Source organism: Typopeltis vanoorti, chromosome 12 (genome assembly GCF_054136105.1).
Source record: "Typopeltis vanoorti isolate ZY-2024b chromosome 12, IOZ_Tvanoo_1.0, whole genome shotgun sequence".
NCBI classification, from domain to species: Eukaryota; Metazoa; Arthropoda; class Arachnida; order Uropygi; family Thelyphonidae; genus Typopeltis; species Typopeltis vanoorti.
Genome location: NC_143560.1, coordinates 9945762 through 9960774, shown reverse-complemented (window position 1 = coordinate 9960774; position 15013 = coordinate 9945762). Strand labels below are relative to the sequence as shown.

The following is a 15013-nucleotide window of genomic DNA, read 5'->3' as shown; positions in this document are numbered from 1 at the left end:
GATGGCCTCTTGTCATCACTCCTTCCCGCTGATCAACCAAGCGAAAGAACTCCCCAGTGTCAACACTGTAACCACCTCTCAACAGTTTAAAAGTCTCAATCATATCACCTCTCCTTCTTCTATCCACCAAACTCTGCAGTCCACATTCTCTCAGCCAATCCTCATAACTATCCTTGTACAGTCCTGAAACCATCTTTGTCATCCGTCTTTGTATCCTTTCCACAGTTAATTTATCCCCTTCAAATCCTGGGGACCAAATCTGAGAACAATAGTCCAAGTGTGGTCTGATCAGAGACTTATACAACGGAATGATAACCCTCTTATCTCTGCAGGTCAGTGTCCTTCTCATAATAGCAGCAATCCTCTGTGTTACCTTCACCACCTTTGCAATATGTCCCCTAAACTTCAGGTTTCTATCAATCATCAACCCCAGATCTCTTGTCTCCCCTACTTCCTCCAGTATAACTCCTCCCATAGAGTATGCAGCATCCCATCGATGTTTCCCAAACCTCAAGACCTTACATTTTGCTGCATTAAACATTAAACCGAAGCCCCCATTCATTTGCCCATCTATCTAGCTTATTTAAATCCTTTTGCAGGGCTACCACATCTGCACTATTACTAATAATCCTTCCCAGCTTCGCATCATCTGCAAACAACTGAATATCCCCCTGCAATCCACTGGCTATGTCATTGATATAAAGGTTAAACAATATAGGTCCTAGTACTGAGCCCTGTGGGACCCCACTTGTAACCCTCTGCCTCCTGGAAACTGCTCCACCATACACAACTCTCTGATACCTATCAGACAGCCAATCCTGAATCCAGTTGACCAATCTGACATCCAGACCCATGTGCTGCAACTTAAATATCAGCTTATCATGTGGCACCCTGTCAAATGCCTTCGCCAAATCTAAGAAAATTGCAGTATATGCCTTTCCCTCATCTAATGCTCTTGTAACTTTATTATAAAAGGCTAGCATATTGCTAAAACAAGAGCGTCCTTTCACAAATCCATGTTGATTCTCACAGATAACATTACCCTCATCTGCCCAATGCTGTACACGGTCCCTCACTACTTTCTCCAAGATCTTAACAACTACTGATGACACACAGACTGGCCTATAATTAGATACTTCCAGTCTGTTACCACCCTTATGCAATGGCACTATCTTACCTTCCTTCCATTCCCTGGGCACCTTTGCCAAAGCCAGACTTTCATTGAAAAGCCACGTTAAAGGTATTGTCAATTCCCTAGCACATTCTATCAAAACTCGTGGCGAAATACCATCCAGTCCCACAGCTTTACTGACATCCAGAGTACTCAGTATCTGAAACACACTCTCCTCCTGTACCTCCAGACCTCGTACCAGTCCTATCCCTCTAGCATTAAAACTGACTCCTCTAGGATGAAAGACTCCAATAAAGTGTTCATTGAACAATTCCACTATGTCCTCTGCATCAGTCACTCTATTCCCATTTTTATCCCACAATATCATTCTTCCACAGTCATTTCTCCTCCTACTGGCCACATAGCTAAAAAATTCCCTAGGATTTTCTTTGGATCTTAGGGCCAATCCCCTCTCATATTCCAGTTTTGCTTTCCTTACCACACGAGTCACTCTTCTGGCCTGTGTCTTATATTCCTCATGCATCTGTTCACCTGTCTCCTTATATCTCTTCCATAGCCTCTTTTTCGCATGCAATTCCTGTTTAATATTGTTTGTCATCTACTTTACTCCAAATTGCGCCCTCTTCTTCACTCGTGGTATACAACTTACCATTGCTGATAACAAATATTCTTTCACAATTTCCCACGCACTAGTGATATCCCTGCCTTCCAATTCCTCCCTCCATGAAACTTCCCGAAGTTGACGTCTAAGACTATTATAATCACCTGCCTTATAATTCCACATAAGTTCCCGTCTCTTTGATACTCCTGCATGTCTATTCATTTTCCAAGTCAAAACCATATGGTCACTCTCTCCAACTGGTGGGAGAGACATCAACTCAGTTATTATCAACTCTTCTGATGCTATAACCAAATCCAAAATTTTTGAACCTCTTGTTCCCTCTGTTACATGTTGCCTAAGACATTTGTCCCTCAAGAATTCTAGAAATTCCATTCCCCTATTGTTACATGCATCTTCCTCTCTCCAATTTATACTACTGAAGTTAAAATCTCCCATAACAAGCATTCTTCTTGCACTTGCCAAACTTAGCTGTCTAAACATCTCCTGGTCCCCATCCTCTGTGCTCCTGGGTCTGTAGCAACACCCAACTAAATATCCTGTCTTGCCTACCTCTACCTCACACCATACACTCTCAAAATCATTTGTCTCACTACCTTCCAAATTCTCCACTCTTAGAGGACATAGGTCATCACTTATCATAAGCAGCACCCCACCACCACGCTTTCCCCTCCTATCCTGGCGAAAAATGCTATACCCAGCGACTTCTATTCCTGTTTTTATATCCTCTTCTGTCAACCACGTCTCAGTGATCGCAATAATTTTTGGCCAGGCTGATGCTATCTGCGCCACTAATTCCTCTCCCTTATTCCGGATACTCCTGGCATTAGTATACAGCATATAAATGCCATTGTTTCTATACCCAGCATTATCCCTTCTAGACTCCACTGGGCTCAGTCTTACCTGACATTGTCTCCCTTCTCCCAAGTATCCATTCCCACAAGAGGCCACCTCTGCTATCATCCTCCCTGGGACACACTGACTCGTTCAGAACAGCAATCTCTCCAGATGCCTACGTCCTTCCTCATTCAAATGTAAACGGTCTCTCGCAAACAACTCCTCTCTTTCCTCAAACACACTCCAAGCATCCACATATACCAGTCCTCTCTTGTCACACATTCTCGCTATTATGCCATTCAATATCACCGCTCTTCGGCTCAGCTCATCATTATCATACCTAGGCAACATGCACACTATTTTTCCTCTCTCTGTCTTCTTTCGTACAGTCTCAAGCAAAAATCTCATATCTCTCGCTGCCCGACTTACATTACCACTCAAGTCATTCGTTCCTACCATCACAATCATCTCATCCACCCTTTCACTTCTCTTAATCGCCATAGCCACCCTTTCTATTGTTCCTCCTGGCAAACACTCCTCACGCATCCTATCCTGAACACCACGGATCATTGAGTCACCATACATTATACCTCTTACCATTCCATCGCTCCTATTGTTTCCATTCTCTCCTCTTCTTTCATTCCCATACCTCTCTCTTCTACTGTTTCCATTCTCTCCTCTTCTAGCACTCCCATACATCTCTCTCATTACCTCTCTCTTACTGTTTCCATTTTCAGCAAAAGCAAAACTATATAATGTATATTATTATATACATTATATACATTTATATACATGCCTAATTTTCTCCAGTATACATGAATGCAATTTCAAGCAGGATTCTCTCAAATACCTTTGCAAGTTTAACAGTATCACGTGTTTGACATTTCCTTTATCTAAATTGACTGTCACTTTTAGATAGTGAGTTGCTAAGATAAGGACCCCTTTTCACAAAGGTGAAATCTTTCTAACCCCCCTCCCCCATTCCCCTCAAACAGATTACCCTATCTCTGTCCATCTTCCTGAATTCTAACCTTCGGCAAATTTTTCATTAGTTTAAACCAAAGTCTTGAGATACTGATTTGCTTGTCATGCCATCTTAATTACAGATCATCTCATTACAATTGGTAATCAGCATTATTGAATGTAATGCTGTTTTAAGCTTCTTTATATAATGGAACCATCTTGTCCTTGTGTTGAAAGTTTTTCCACTTGGTTATACTATAAATTAAAGAAGCCAAGAAATTATATACTTGGTTTAATCCTTTATCCAAGTTTAAGCAAACAACATTTGCACATGAAATAATTTCACACTTCAGTAAAGGTTGAAACCAGTCTGGGTAGTGACCCTTCCCATAACACATAGCATTATACATGTCTGTAAGAATATGTGCTTTGCATTATGGGATACTAAGGCAAGTGATGTGAAGTCAGTGGCAACCTTTAAGGTGATATAAATTAAAGATGCCTTGAAATTATATTCTTGGTTTAATCCTTTATCCAAGTGTAAGCAAACAAAGTTTGCACATGAAGTAACTTCACGACTGGGCAACTCATATGTAGTTGGGGATTTTCTTTATGCTTCTTGGCTAATTTCCTCTCATAATCTTGCTGGTCATTTTTCTTGCCTACTTGCAGAAATGTGTGCTTGCTAATCACATTTCTTTTTTATATTTCTTCTACAACATTTTCTTTTTCTTTTTGCAGTCTCTACTTATTGATGTCACTTACTTACCTGATTTATCTACTGATCCTGTGTAGGTATGCAGTCATATATTGCTTGTCCCAAACACTCCCTGACCATTCCCCATGCATGGCTAATAACATACACATGCAGTTTCTTATTCTACATTCCACATGCCTCTCCTGCTCCTAGGTGGATTAAATGATACTCTCTCTCTCTCTCTCTCTCTCTCTCCAGTCAGAGACTGAATCAGAAGGAAACTCTGATTATGGGTCCTTTCTGTTATGTGCTATTTTAGGTAATTATTTCTCAGCTAAATTGCCAATGTATGCCATTGGTATCTTCCTTTGTTCCCCTATCCTATAGTAGCAACTGAGTATATTTTTTTTTTACTTCTGTTTCATGCCAAACAGCCTCAGATGTGCTGCCTTGTCCCTGCCTTTTTTATTGTAATTCTTCTCATGTCATCAGTAATATTCCTTATCCCATTTGTTCTCTTTTTATCTTCCCTGAAAACATGAAATGCCTTTCACATATTTTTGTAACTGTACATTTGTCTTCCATCAAACGAATCTTAACTAATACCAATGTATTTTTTGATCAGTTTCAGCTAACTAATGGCGGTGAATTTGAACTGTGCAGAAGAAAGTTATTTTTAATCGGTGAATAGTCCGCTTTTTTCCCCGTTTTTCTACGTTTTTGAGTGCTAAATTGTTTCTCTGAATACGAGTGTACTTCAGTGGTTGTTTTTTCGAAGTTAGTTGCTGTCGCGATATAATATATTTTGGTACCGTCGGAATCGAACACGTAACCGTGGAAGACAAAATGAAGCTAAGTTACTGTACTTAGTTATATTTCATTTTATTTAATTATTTTAGTACTTAAATGTTCTGATGTTTGTACTTTTTTTCCCTCTTATTTATTAATTGAATAATTATTAAAGAATACGCTACTCGGCAGTAAGGAATGATCGTGTTTCAGCAGCAGTCGCAAGTGGCGTAACGCCAAGTCCTCTGCCATTTAAGCACTCAATTATTAGCAATATCATAAGGGACTTTGTGGCATGCAGTACTTGCGGCATGTATGCGTCTCAGGAATTACATATGTGGCTTGTTAAAGAGAGTGGAGAGCGTATGTGCGCAAAATGCAGGCAGTTGGAGGAAATAAGTACATTAGATATATCGATATCCGACTTTGTTGCTCCAGGAACGGGGAATGAATGTAGGAAGACAAGTAATGTGATAGGAGAGAATGAGAAAATAATAGTTGATAGTGTGGAAGGTGTGAGTGACTGTGAAAGTTTAGGAGATGGTTTTGTTTGGGAGAGTGAATTTAGATTAAGAGTGACTGACCTGCAGAGGGAGATAGATGAGTTGAAAGAGGTGGTGGAATGTCTTGTGAATGAGAGCAGAAGTATGAAAGATAAGATTAGGAGAATGGAAGAGGTAAATGCAAGGCGAATCAGAGTAGGAGAGAGAGAGAGAATTTAGGGAGTATGAGCGAGAGATAAGGGGGTGCTAGAAGAGGAGAGAATGGAAACAGTAGAAGAGAGGGAATGAGAGAGAGGTATGGGAATGCTAGCAGATGAGAGGATGGAAACAGTAGGAGAGACGGAATGAGAGAGGGATATGGAAGTGCTAGAAGAGGAGAGAATGGAAATGGTAGGAGAGATGGAATGAGAGAGAGGTATGGGAATGCTAGAAGACGAGAGGATGGAAACAGTAGTAGGAGAGACAGAATGAGAGAGGGATATGGAAGTGCTAGAAGTGGAGAAAATGGAAACAGTAGGAGAGAGGGAATGAGAGAGATGTATGAGAGTGCTAGAAGAGGAGAGAATGGAAACAGTAGAAGAGAGAGGTATGGGAATGAAAGAAGAGGAGAGAATGGAAACAATAGGAGCGAGGGAATGGTAAGAGGTATAATGTATGGCGACTCAATGATCCGTGGTGTTCAAGATAGGATGCATGAAGAGTGTTTGCCAGGAGGAACAATAGAAAGGGTGGCTATGGCAATTAAGAGAGGTGAAAGGGTGGATGAGATGATTGTGATGGTAGGAACAAATGACTTGAGTGGCAATGTAAGTCGGGCAGCGAGAGATATGAGATTTTTGCTTGAGACTGTACGGAAGAAGACAGAGAGAGTAAAAATAGTGTGCGTGTTGCCTAGGTATGATAATGATGAGCTGAGCAGAAGAGCGGTGATATTGAATGGCATAATAGCGAGAATGTGTGACAAGAGAGGACTGGTATATGTGGATGCTTGGAGTGCGTTTGAGGAAAGAGAGGAATTGTATGCGAGAAACCGTTTACATTTGAATGAGGAAGGACGTAGGCATCTGGAGAGATTGCTGTTCTGAACGAGTCAGTGTGTCCCAGGGAGGATGATAGCAGGGTTGGCCTCTTGTGGGAATGGATACTTGGGAGAAGGGAGACAATGTCAGGTAACACTGAGCCTAGTGGAGTCTAGAAGGGATAATGCTGGGTATAGAAACAATGGCATTTATATGCTTTATACTAATGCCAGGAGTATCCGGAATAAGGGAGATGAATTGGTGGCGCAGATAGCATCAGCCTGGCCAAAAATTATTGCGATCACTGAGACGTGGTTGACAGAAAGGGATATAACAACAGGAATAGAAGTCGCTGGGTATAGCATTTTTCGTCAGGATAGGAGGGGAAAGCGTGGTGGTGGGGTACTGCTTATGATAAGTGATGACCTATGTTCTCTAAGAGTGGAGAATTTGGAAGGAAGTGAGACAAATGATTTTGAGAGCATATGGTGTGAGGTAGAGGTAGGCAAGACAGGATATTTAGTGGGGTGTTGCTACAGACCCAGGAGCACAGAGGATGGGGACCAGGAGATGTTTAGACAGCTAAGTTTGGCAAGTGCAAGAAGAATGATTGTTATGGGAGATTTTAACTTCAGTAGTATAAATTGGAGAGAGGAAGATGCATGTAGCAATAGGGAATGGAATTTCTAGAATTCTTGAGGGACAAATGTCTTAGGCAACATGTAACAGAGGGAACAAGAGGTTCAAAAGTTTTGGATTTGGTTATAGCATCAGAAGAGTTGATAATAACTGAGTTGATGTCTCTCCCACCAGTTGGAGAGAGTGACCATATGGTGTTGACTTGGAAAATGAATAGACATGCAGAAGTATCAAAGAGACGGGAACTTATGTGGAATTATAATGCAGGTGATTATAATAGTCTTAGACGTCAACTTCGGGAAGTTTCATGGAGGCAGGAATTGGAAGGCCGGGATATCACTAGTGCGTGGGAAATTGTGAAAGAATATTTGTTATCAGCAATGGTAAGTTGTATACCACGAGTGAAGAAGAGGACGCAATTTGGAGTAAAGTGAATGACAAACAATATTAAACAGGAATTGCATGCGAAAAAGAGGCTATGGAAGAGATATAAGGAGACAGGTGAACAGATGCATGAGGAATATAAGACACAGGCCACAAGAGTGACTAGTGTGGTAAGGAAAGCGAAACTGGAATATGAGAGGAGATTGGCCCTAAGATCCAAAGAAAATCCTAGGGAATTTTTTAGCTATGTGGCCAGTAGGAGGAGAAATGACTGTGGAAGAATGATATTGTGGGATAAAAATGGGAATAGAGTGACTGATGCAGAGGACATAGTGGAATTGTTCAATGAACACTTTATTGGAGTATTTCATCCTGGAGGAGTCAGTTTTAATGCTAGAGGGATAGGGCAGGTTCAAGGTTTAGAGGTACAGGAGGAGAGTGTGTTTCAGATACTGAGAACTCTGGATGTCAATAAAGCTTTGGGACTGGATGGTATTTCACCAGGAGTTTTGAGAGAATGTGCTAGGGAACTAACAGTGACTTTAACCTGGCTTTTCAATGAAAGTCTGGCTTCGGCAAAGGTGCCCAGGGAATGGAAGGAAGGTAAGATAGTGCCATTGCATAAGGGTGGTAACAGACTGGAAGTGTCTAATTATAGACCAGTTTGTATGTCATCAGTAGTTAGTAAGATCTTGGAGAAAGTAGTGAGGGACCATATACAGCACTGGGTAGATGAGGGTAATGTTATCTGTGAGAGTCAACATGGATTTGTGAAAGAGCACTCTTGTTTTAGCAATATGCTAGCCTTTTATAATAAAGTTACAAGAACATTAGATGAAGGAAAGGCATATACTGCAATTTTCTTAGACTTAGCAAAGGCAAATTTGACAGGGTGCCACATGATAAGCTGATATTTAAGTTGCAACACATGGGTCTGGATGTCAGTTTGGTCAACTGGATTCAGGATTGGCTGTCTGATAGGTATCAGAGAGTTGTGTATGGTGGAGCAATTTCAAGGAGACAAAAGGTTACAAGTGGAGTCCAACAGAGCTCAGTACTAGGACCTATATTGTTTAACCTTTATATCAATGACATTGCCAGTGGATTGCAAGGGGATATTCAGTTGTTTGCAGATGATGCAACTCTGGGAAGGATTATTAGTAATAATAGTGCAGATGTGGTAGCCCTGCAAGAGGATTTAAATAAGCTAGATAGATGGGCAAATGAATGGGGGTCTCAGTTTAATGCAGCAAAATGTAAGGTCTTGAGGTTTGGGAAACATCGATGGGATGCTGCATACTCTATGGGAGGAGTTATACTGGAGGAAGTTGGGGAGAGAAGAGATCTGGGGTTGATGATTGATAGAAACCTGAAGTTTAGGGGACATATTCCAAAGGTGGTGAAGGTAACACAGAAGATTGCTGCTATTATGAGAAGGACACTGACCTGCAGAGATAAGAGGGTTATCATTCCGTTGTATAAGTCTCTTATCAGACCATACTTGGACTATTGTTCTCAGATTTGGTCCCCAGGATTTGAAGGGGATAAATTAACTGTGGAAAGGATACAAAGACGGATGACAAAGATGGTTTCAGGACTGTACAAGGATAGTTATGAGGATCGTCTGAGAGAATGTGGACTGCAGAGTTTGGTGGATAGAAGAAGGAGAGGTGATATGATTGAGACTTTTAAACTGTTGAGAGGTGGTTACAGGGTTAACAATGGGGAGTTCTTTCGCTTGGTTGATCAGCAGGAAGGAGTGATGACAAGAGGCCATCCCTGGAAGTTACGAAAGGAAACTGTGATCAAGAGGGTGAGGAGTGGTTTCTTTGTGTGGACGGTGGTTGAGTCGTGGAATGCATTGCCTGATGGAGTGGTGGGAGCGAGAACGGTCAGTGAATTTGAAGAGTGGTATGATAGACTTTGTGTTTCTCAGGGGGGGACCTCCCCTCGATGAGTCTTGACAGACTTTATGTCTTATAGGAAGGACCTCCCTCGATGAGTCTTTTGACTCCTTGGAGGCCTGAATAATAATAAAAAAAATTCCTCACAACCATTGTTTCTAATGCTTCTGACATTAGGATATATACATAAATTGCAGTTTCCCCTTACATCTTGTGATTACTATGACATTCAGATTTCAGACTAGAAAAACTGCATTCAGTATTTTTTTTATCTTTCCCATTCTCACACTCACTCACATAGTGATGCTTGTTCCCCCCCAAACAATCCATATTCTTCTTGATAGTTCTAATTTTCCATGATTGTGCTTTCCATATTCTTCTTGATAGTTCTCACTGTTAAACACTTTGTCAAGCTCCAAATCTATTCATGTGCAATCCATCAGTCACAGTCCTGTATTTCCTTTTAATCATCAGATTCACTCCATACATCTGCAAACTACACAATTTTTCTTGCACATCTCATGCTTTGACCCACTCGACCATCCTTCTTAATTCAACTATTTCGCTCTACTTCTAATAGTGCCATTAGCATATTTAATCTTTGGACAAAGAAAACATGATTTTGTTGTATTCTCAGGAAGTGGACCCATAAACTGTCTCCCTGCTTTCTCTCTCTCTCTCACACACACACACACACACACACACACACACACACACACACATGTTCTTTCATTATCTCTTTTGTCTGTTCTCTTGCCTGTCCCTCTCACAGATACCTATTATTAATTTCATTATAGGATGAAACTGATAAGATTTCTTTACTCTATAAAAATAAATACAAAAAATATAATGTAATAAAATAATATTTAGAACTTCCTGAGCCTGCTGATGGAACTGATTCACCATAGGTTTACTACCCTTCATGAGAAGGAGATATAAAAAACGATGTTTGTCACTGAGTCATTGTAGGGCCCACTGAAGCTCCCAGATCTTCTCCACTCCACTTAATTTGGTTAGTACTGTTTATTGACTTATCAGCTAAGCTAGAACAGTATAGGCTGATGATGATGACAACATATATGGATTAAATTGGCTTAAAATAATTAGGTATAAATGACCGAAATATCAAGATTTATATATTCATATTTTTCTTCCCAGTATTATCTAGTGATATATATGTGAAATATATTTCAGGATGTTTGTCAAACATTATGGTGTCGGCAGGAAAATAAATGTGTTACTAGGTTGGAACCAGCAGTAGAAGGAACATTATGTGATAAAAATATGGTAAGTAAAAATGTATAAATGGTTTCACATATGTGTTCTTGATTTTTTACATATACAGATCACTTTTTCAAAATTTTAATGAAATCAGAAGAAAGATGTTGATTGGGAGGAGGAAACTTTAATGAAGTGCGATGCAATCTCTGATATTTGAAAATAGATTATCTAAACCTATAAAATATTCCTTGTATTTTGTTTTTAATAATTTTGTTTTTTGTAATTTTGTTTTTCTTTTTAAACATACTTTATGTTTAAAGACTGTTATTTATTTTACATTTTCCGCATATCTTCTTTTGCCAACACCCTAGCATCATTTTCAGCAATCCACAATAATTCTTCCATACTCACTTCCATAGAACTCACAGTCGATTTTTGTTTGTTTGTTTGTTTTTTTCACACCGAGTTCCATGGACCAAATGAGTTCTATGGAAGTGAGTATAGAAGAATTATTGTGGTTTGCTGAAAATGATGCTAGGGTGTTGGCAAAAGAAGATATGCGGCAAATGTAAAATAAATAACAGTCTTTAAAAGTAAAGTATACATAAAGTATTCAGAAATCAGTTGAGCAAGGATAATTTTAGAAGTTTGCTCTTAGATGTTAAAGTGGGGTGAGGAGACTGATGTAGTATCTGATTATTACAGTAATAGCTAAAATTAAATTAAAACTGCATGGAATTTAAAAAATTAGAAATCAAAATGGAAGGATAATATATATGTCTAAATTAAAAAAATGAAGAAATAAAAATTTTTCTATTATCATAAAATAAAAAATTGATCTCATATTTTGGAAAATGAGAAGCTAGAAAGTGAGAAAATAGAATGCCCAGAAGACATGATTGAAAATCAATGAAACATTTTTTAAATGTTATATAATGAGGTGGGAAGAGGCTGTTAAAGTGCAAAGAAAGGAAAAAAGAAAAAGGGTTGGTTATTAGACAAGACCTGGAAACTCATAGAAGAAAAGCATAAAGTTAAAATGATGTTTGAAAATGCTAAATCCCAGAGAGCTGAAGAAATTCATTTCAGCAATTATATAGAGAAAGACAAGTTAGGTAGAAGATCTTCAAGATAAGATAAAAGGAATTATGTGGATTATTGGAAGAAGCAGCACAAAAGGCTGCAACATTAGGACACATAGGAAGACTGTATTAGATGGATAATGAGACTGGAACAGACCATTATGGTCTATACCCATAATTAGCATTATGATGATGATTATGGAAGACTGTAAGAGATGATAAGGAAAATATTATTATTATTATTTGACACCTCCGGGGAGTCCAAAGACTCATCGAGGAAGAGTGTGCCAACAGCATCGATTGATTCCCTTCCAACTACTAACTGTGCTAGTTGGATGATTCCCTTCTAACTACTAACTGTGCTCAAACTTGCTTAACTTTTTCCTAGCCATTAATAGCAGAGCCTCTACCAATTGACCAACCTTTGCTGGCTGCTCAGAAGAAAAGAAGCAAGTAAATGCCATAAGAGATAAAGATAGTTTTGATGCTCTTACTGAAGAAGATAAGATTGTCAGAAGATGGAAAGAACAGTTTGATGAGAATTTTAGTGTAGAAAACAATATCTTCATGTTCTTACTTTTACATATTAGGCCTAGTGGCCTGTTACGGTCTCGCGCCATCTGAGTCTGGGTCTTCATATTGAACATTTACCCTTTGGCATGTAGTTCAAGAGTTTGTTTGGAATTCAGTTAATATTTATTCTCTGCACGTGATTCTTCCAATTTTTCCTGTATTGCTTGATGTTCAATTATTGGTTTTACATCAATTTCTTTCAGAATGTCACTATTTCTTTTATTTTTGAAATGAGTATATCCCGTAGTTCTTCTCATAAAACGCATCTCCACTGTTGTTATTCTCTGTTCATTTCTCTTCTTTAAAGCTCAGGCTTCACTTCCATAGCATAATACTGGTCTTGCCAAGGTGTTGTAGGCTCTGATTCTGGTGTGCTTTTGAACAATTGAAGGTTTGAAAACTTAATTTATAATACCTAGTGCTCTGTTGAAATTTATCATTTTATGATCAATATCTTTCTCTTTGTTGTAGGTTAAATGGTAGCCTAGGTATTTAAAAGTATTTACTTATTCCAGTATTTGGTTTTCAATGCAAATTTTACTTTGTATGGGGATGTTACCTGCAAAGGTCATGATTTTAGTTTTATCAATAGATATTTTCATATCAGAGTCTTTTGCAACTATATCTGAATGATGTATAAAATACTGAAGTTCATTTTCTGATAAGGCTATAAGCACCTGGTCATCTACATATAGTAGTGTATCTAAAATTGATTTTGAATATTTTCCTTATATTTTTGTCTCAAAGTTTTTATTAGAGCATTTATATATATATATATATATATTGAACAGAAGTGGGGAGAGACTACAGTCTTGTCTGACTCCTCTGTTTATTAGTTTCCAATCTGAAGATTATTTATTTGTTCAAACAGAAATTATGTTGTTTGTATATATGTTGCTGATTGCTTTTATCAGTTGATTTGGAACTCCCTCATTTTCTATCTGAAGTTTTGAATGATTTACTGTATCAAATTATTATTATTATTATTATTATTATTATTATTATTATTATTCAGGCTTCCATGGAGTCAAAAGACTCATCGTGGGAGGTCCTTCCTAAGAACATGAAGTCTGTCAAGACTCATCGAGGGGAGGTTTCCTCTAATAAACACAAAATCTACCATACCACTCCTTAAACTCATTGACCGTTCTCACCCTCACCACTCTATCAGGCAATGCATTCCACGGCTCAACAACCCTCCATGCAAAGAAACCACTCCTCACCTTCTTGCTCACAGTTTCCTTTCATAACTTCTAGGGATGGCCTCTTGTCATCACTCCTTCCCGCTGTTCAACCAAGTGAAAGAACTCCCCAGTGTCAACCCTGTAACCACCTCTCAACAGTTAAAAAGTCTCAATCACATCACCTCTCCTTCTTCTATCCGTTAAACTCTGCAGTCCACATTCCCTCAGCCGATTCTCATAACTATCCTTGTACAGTCCTGAGACCATCTTTGTCATCTGTCTTTGTATCTTTTCCACAGTTAATTTATCCCCATCAAATCCTGGGGACCAAATCTGAGAACAATAATTCAAGTGTGGTCTGATCAGAGACTTATACAACGGAATGATAACCCTCTTATCTCTGCAGGTCAGTGTCCTTCTCATAAATACAGCAATCCTCTGTGTTACCTTCACCACCTTTGCAATATGTCCCCTAAACTTCAGGTTTCTATCAATCATCAACCCCAGATCTCTTCTCTCCCCAACTTCCTCCAGTATAACTCCTCCCATAGAGTATGCAGCATCCCATCGATGTTTCCCAAACCTCAAGACCTTACATTTTGCTGCATTAAACTGAGACCCCCATTCATTTGCCCATCTATCTAGCTTATTTAAATCCTCTTGCAGGGCTACCACATCTGCACTATTATTACTAATAATCCTTCCCAGAGTTGCATCATCTGCAAACAACTGAATATCCCCTTGCAATCCACTGGCAATGTCATTGATATAAAGGTTAAACAATATAGGTCCTAGTACTGAGCTCTGTTGGACTCCACTTGTAACCTTTTGTCTCCTTGAAATTGCTCCACCATACACAACTCTCTGATACCTATCAGACAGCCAATCCTGAATCCAGTTGACCAATCTGACATCCAGACCCATGTGTTGCAACTTAAATATCAGCTTATCATGTGGCACCCTGTCAAATTTGCCTTTGCTAAGTCTAAGAAAATTGCAGTATATGCCTTTCCTTCATCTAATGTTCTTGTAACTTTATTATAAAAGGCTAGCATATTGCTAAAACAAGAGTGCTCTTTCACAAATCCATGTTGACTCTCACAGATAACATTACCCTCATCTACCCAGTGCTGTATATGGTCCCTCACTACTTTCTCCAAGATCTTACTAACTACTGATGACATACAAACTGGTCTATAATTAGACACTTCCAGTCTGTTACCACCCTTATGCAATGGCACTATCTTACCTTCCTTCCATTCCCTGGGCACCTTTGCCGAAGCCAGACTTTCATTGAAAAGCCAGGTTAAAGTCACTGTTAGTTCCCTAGCACATTCTCTCAAAACTCCTGGTGAAATACCATCCAGTCCCAAAGCTTTATTGACATCCAGAGTTCTCAGTATCTGAAACACACTCTCCTCCTGTACCTCTAAACCTTGAACCTGCCCTATCCCTCTAGCATTAAAA

The 15013-nt window shown here is 39.1% G+C and overlaps 1 protein-coding gene across 1 annotated transcript in view; it reads left to right on the top strand.

Annotated features, from left to right (window-relative positions):
- LOC150100575 (A disintegrin and metalloproteinase with thrombospondin motifs 6-like) overlaps window positions 1-15013 on the top strand; it is a 563262-nt gene that overhangs the window by 235633 nt on the left and 312616 nt on the right. Inside the window, exon 10 of the mRNA XM_090402125.1 lies at window positions 10681-10773. Within this exon, the coding sequence (XP_090258251.1) occupies window positions 10681-10773 (93 nt within the window). The remainder of the gene's footprint in view (window positions 1-10680; window positions 10774-15013) is intronic.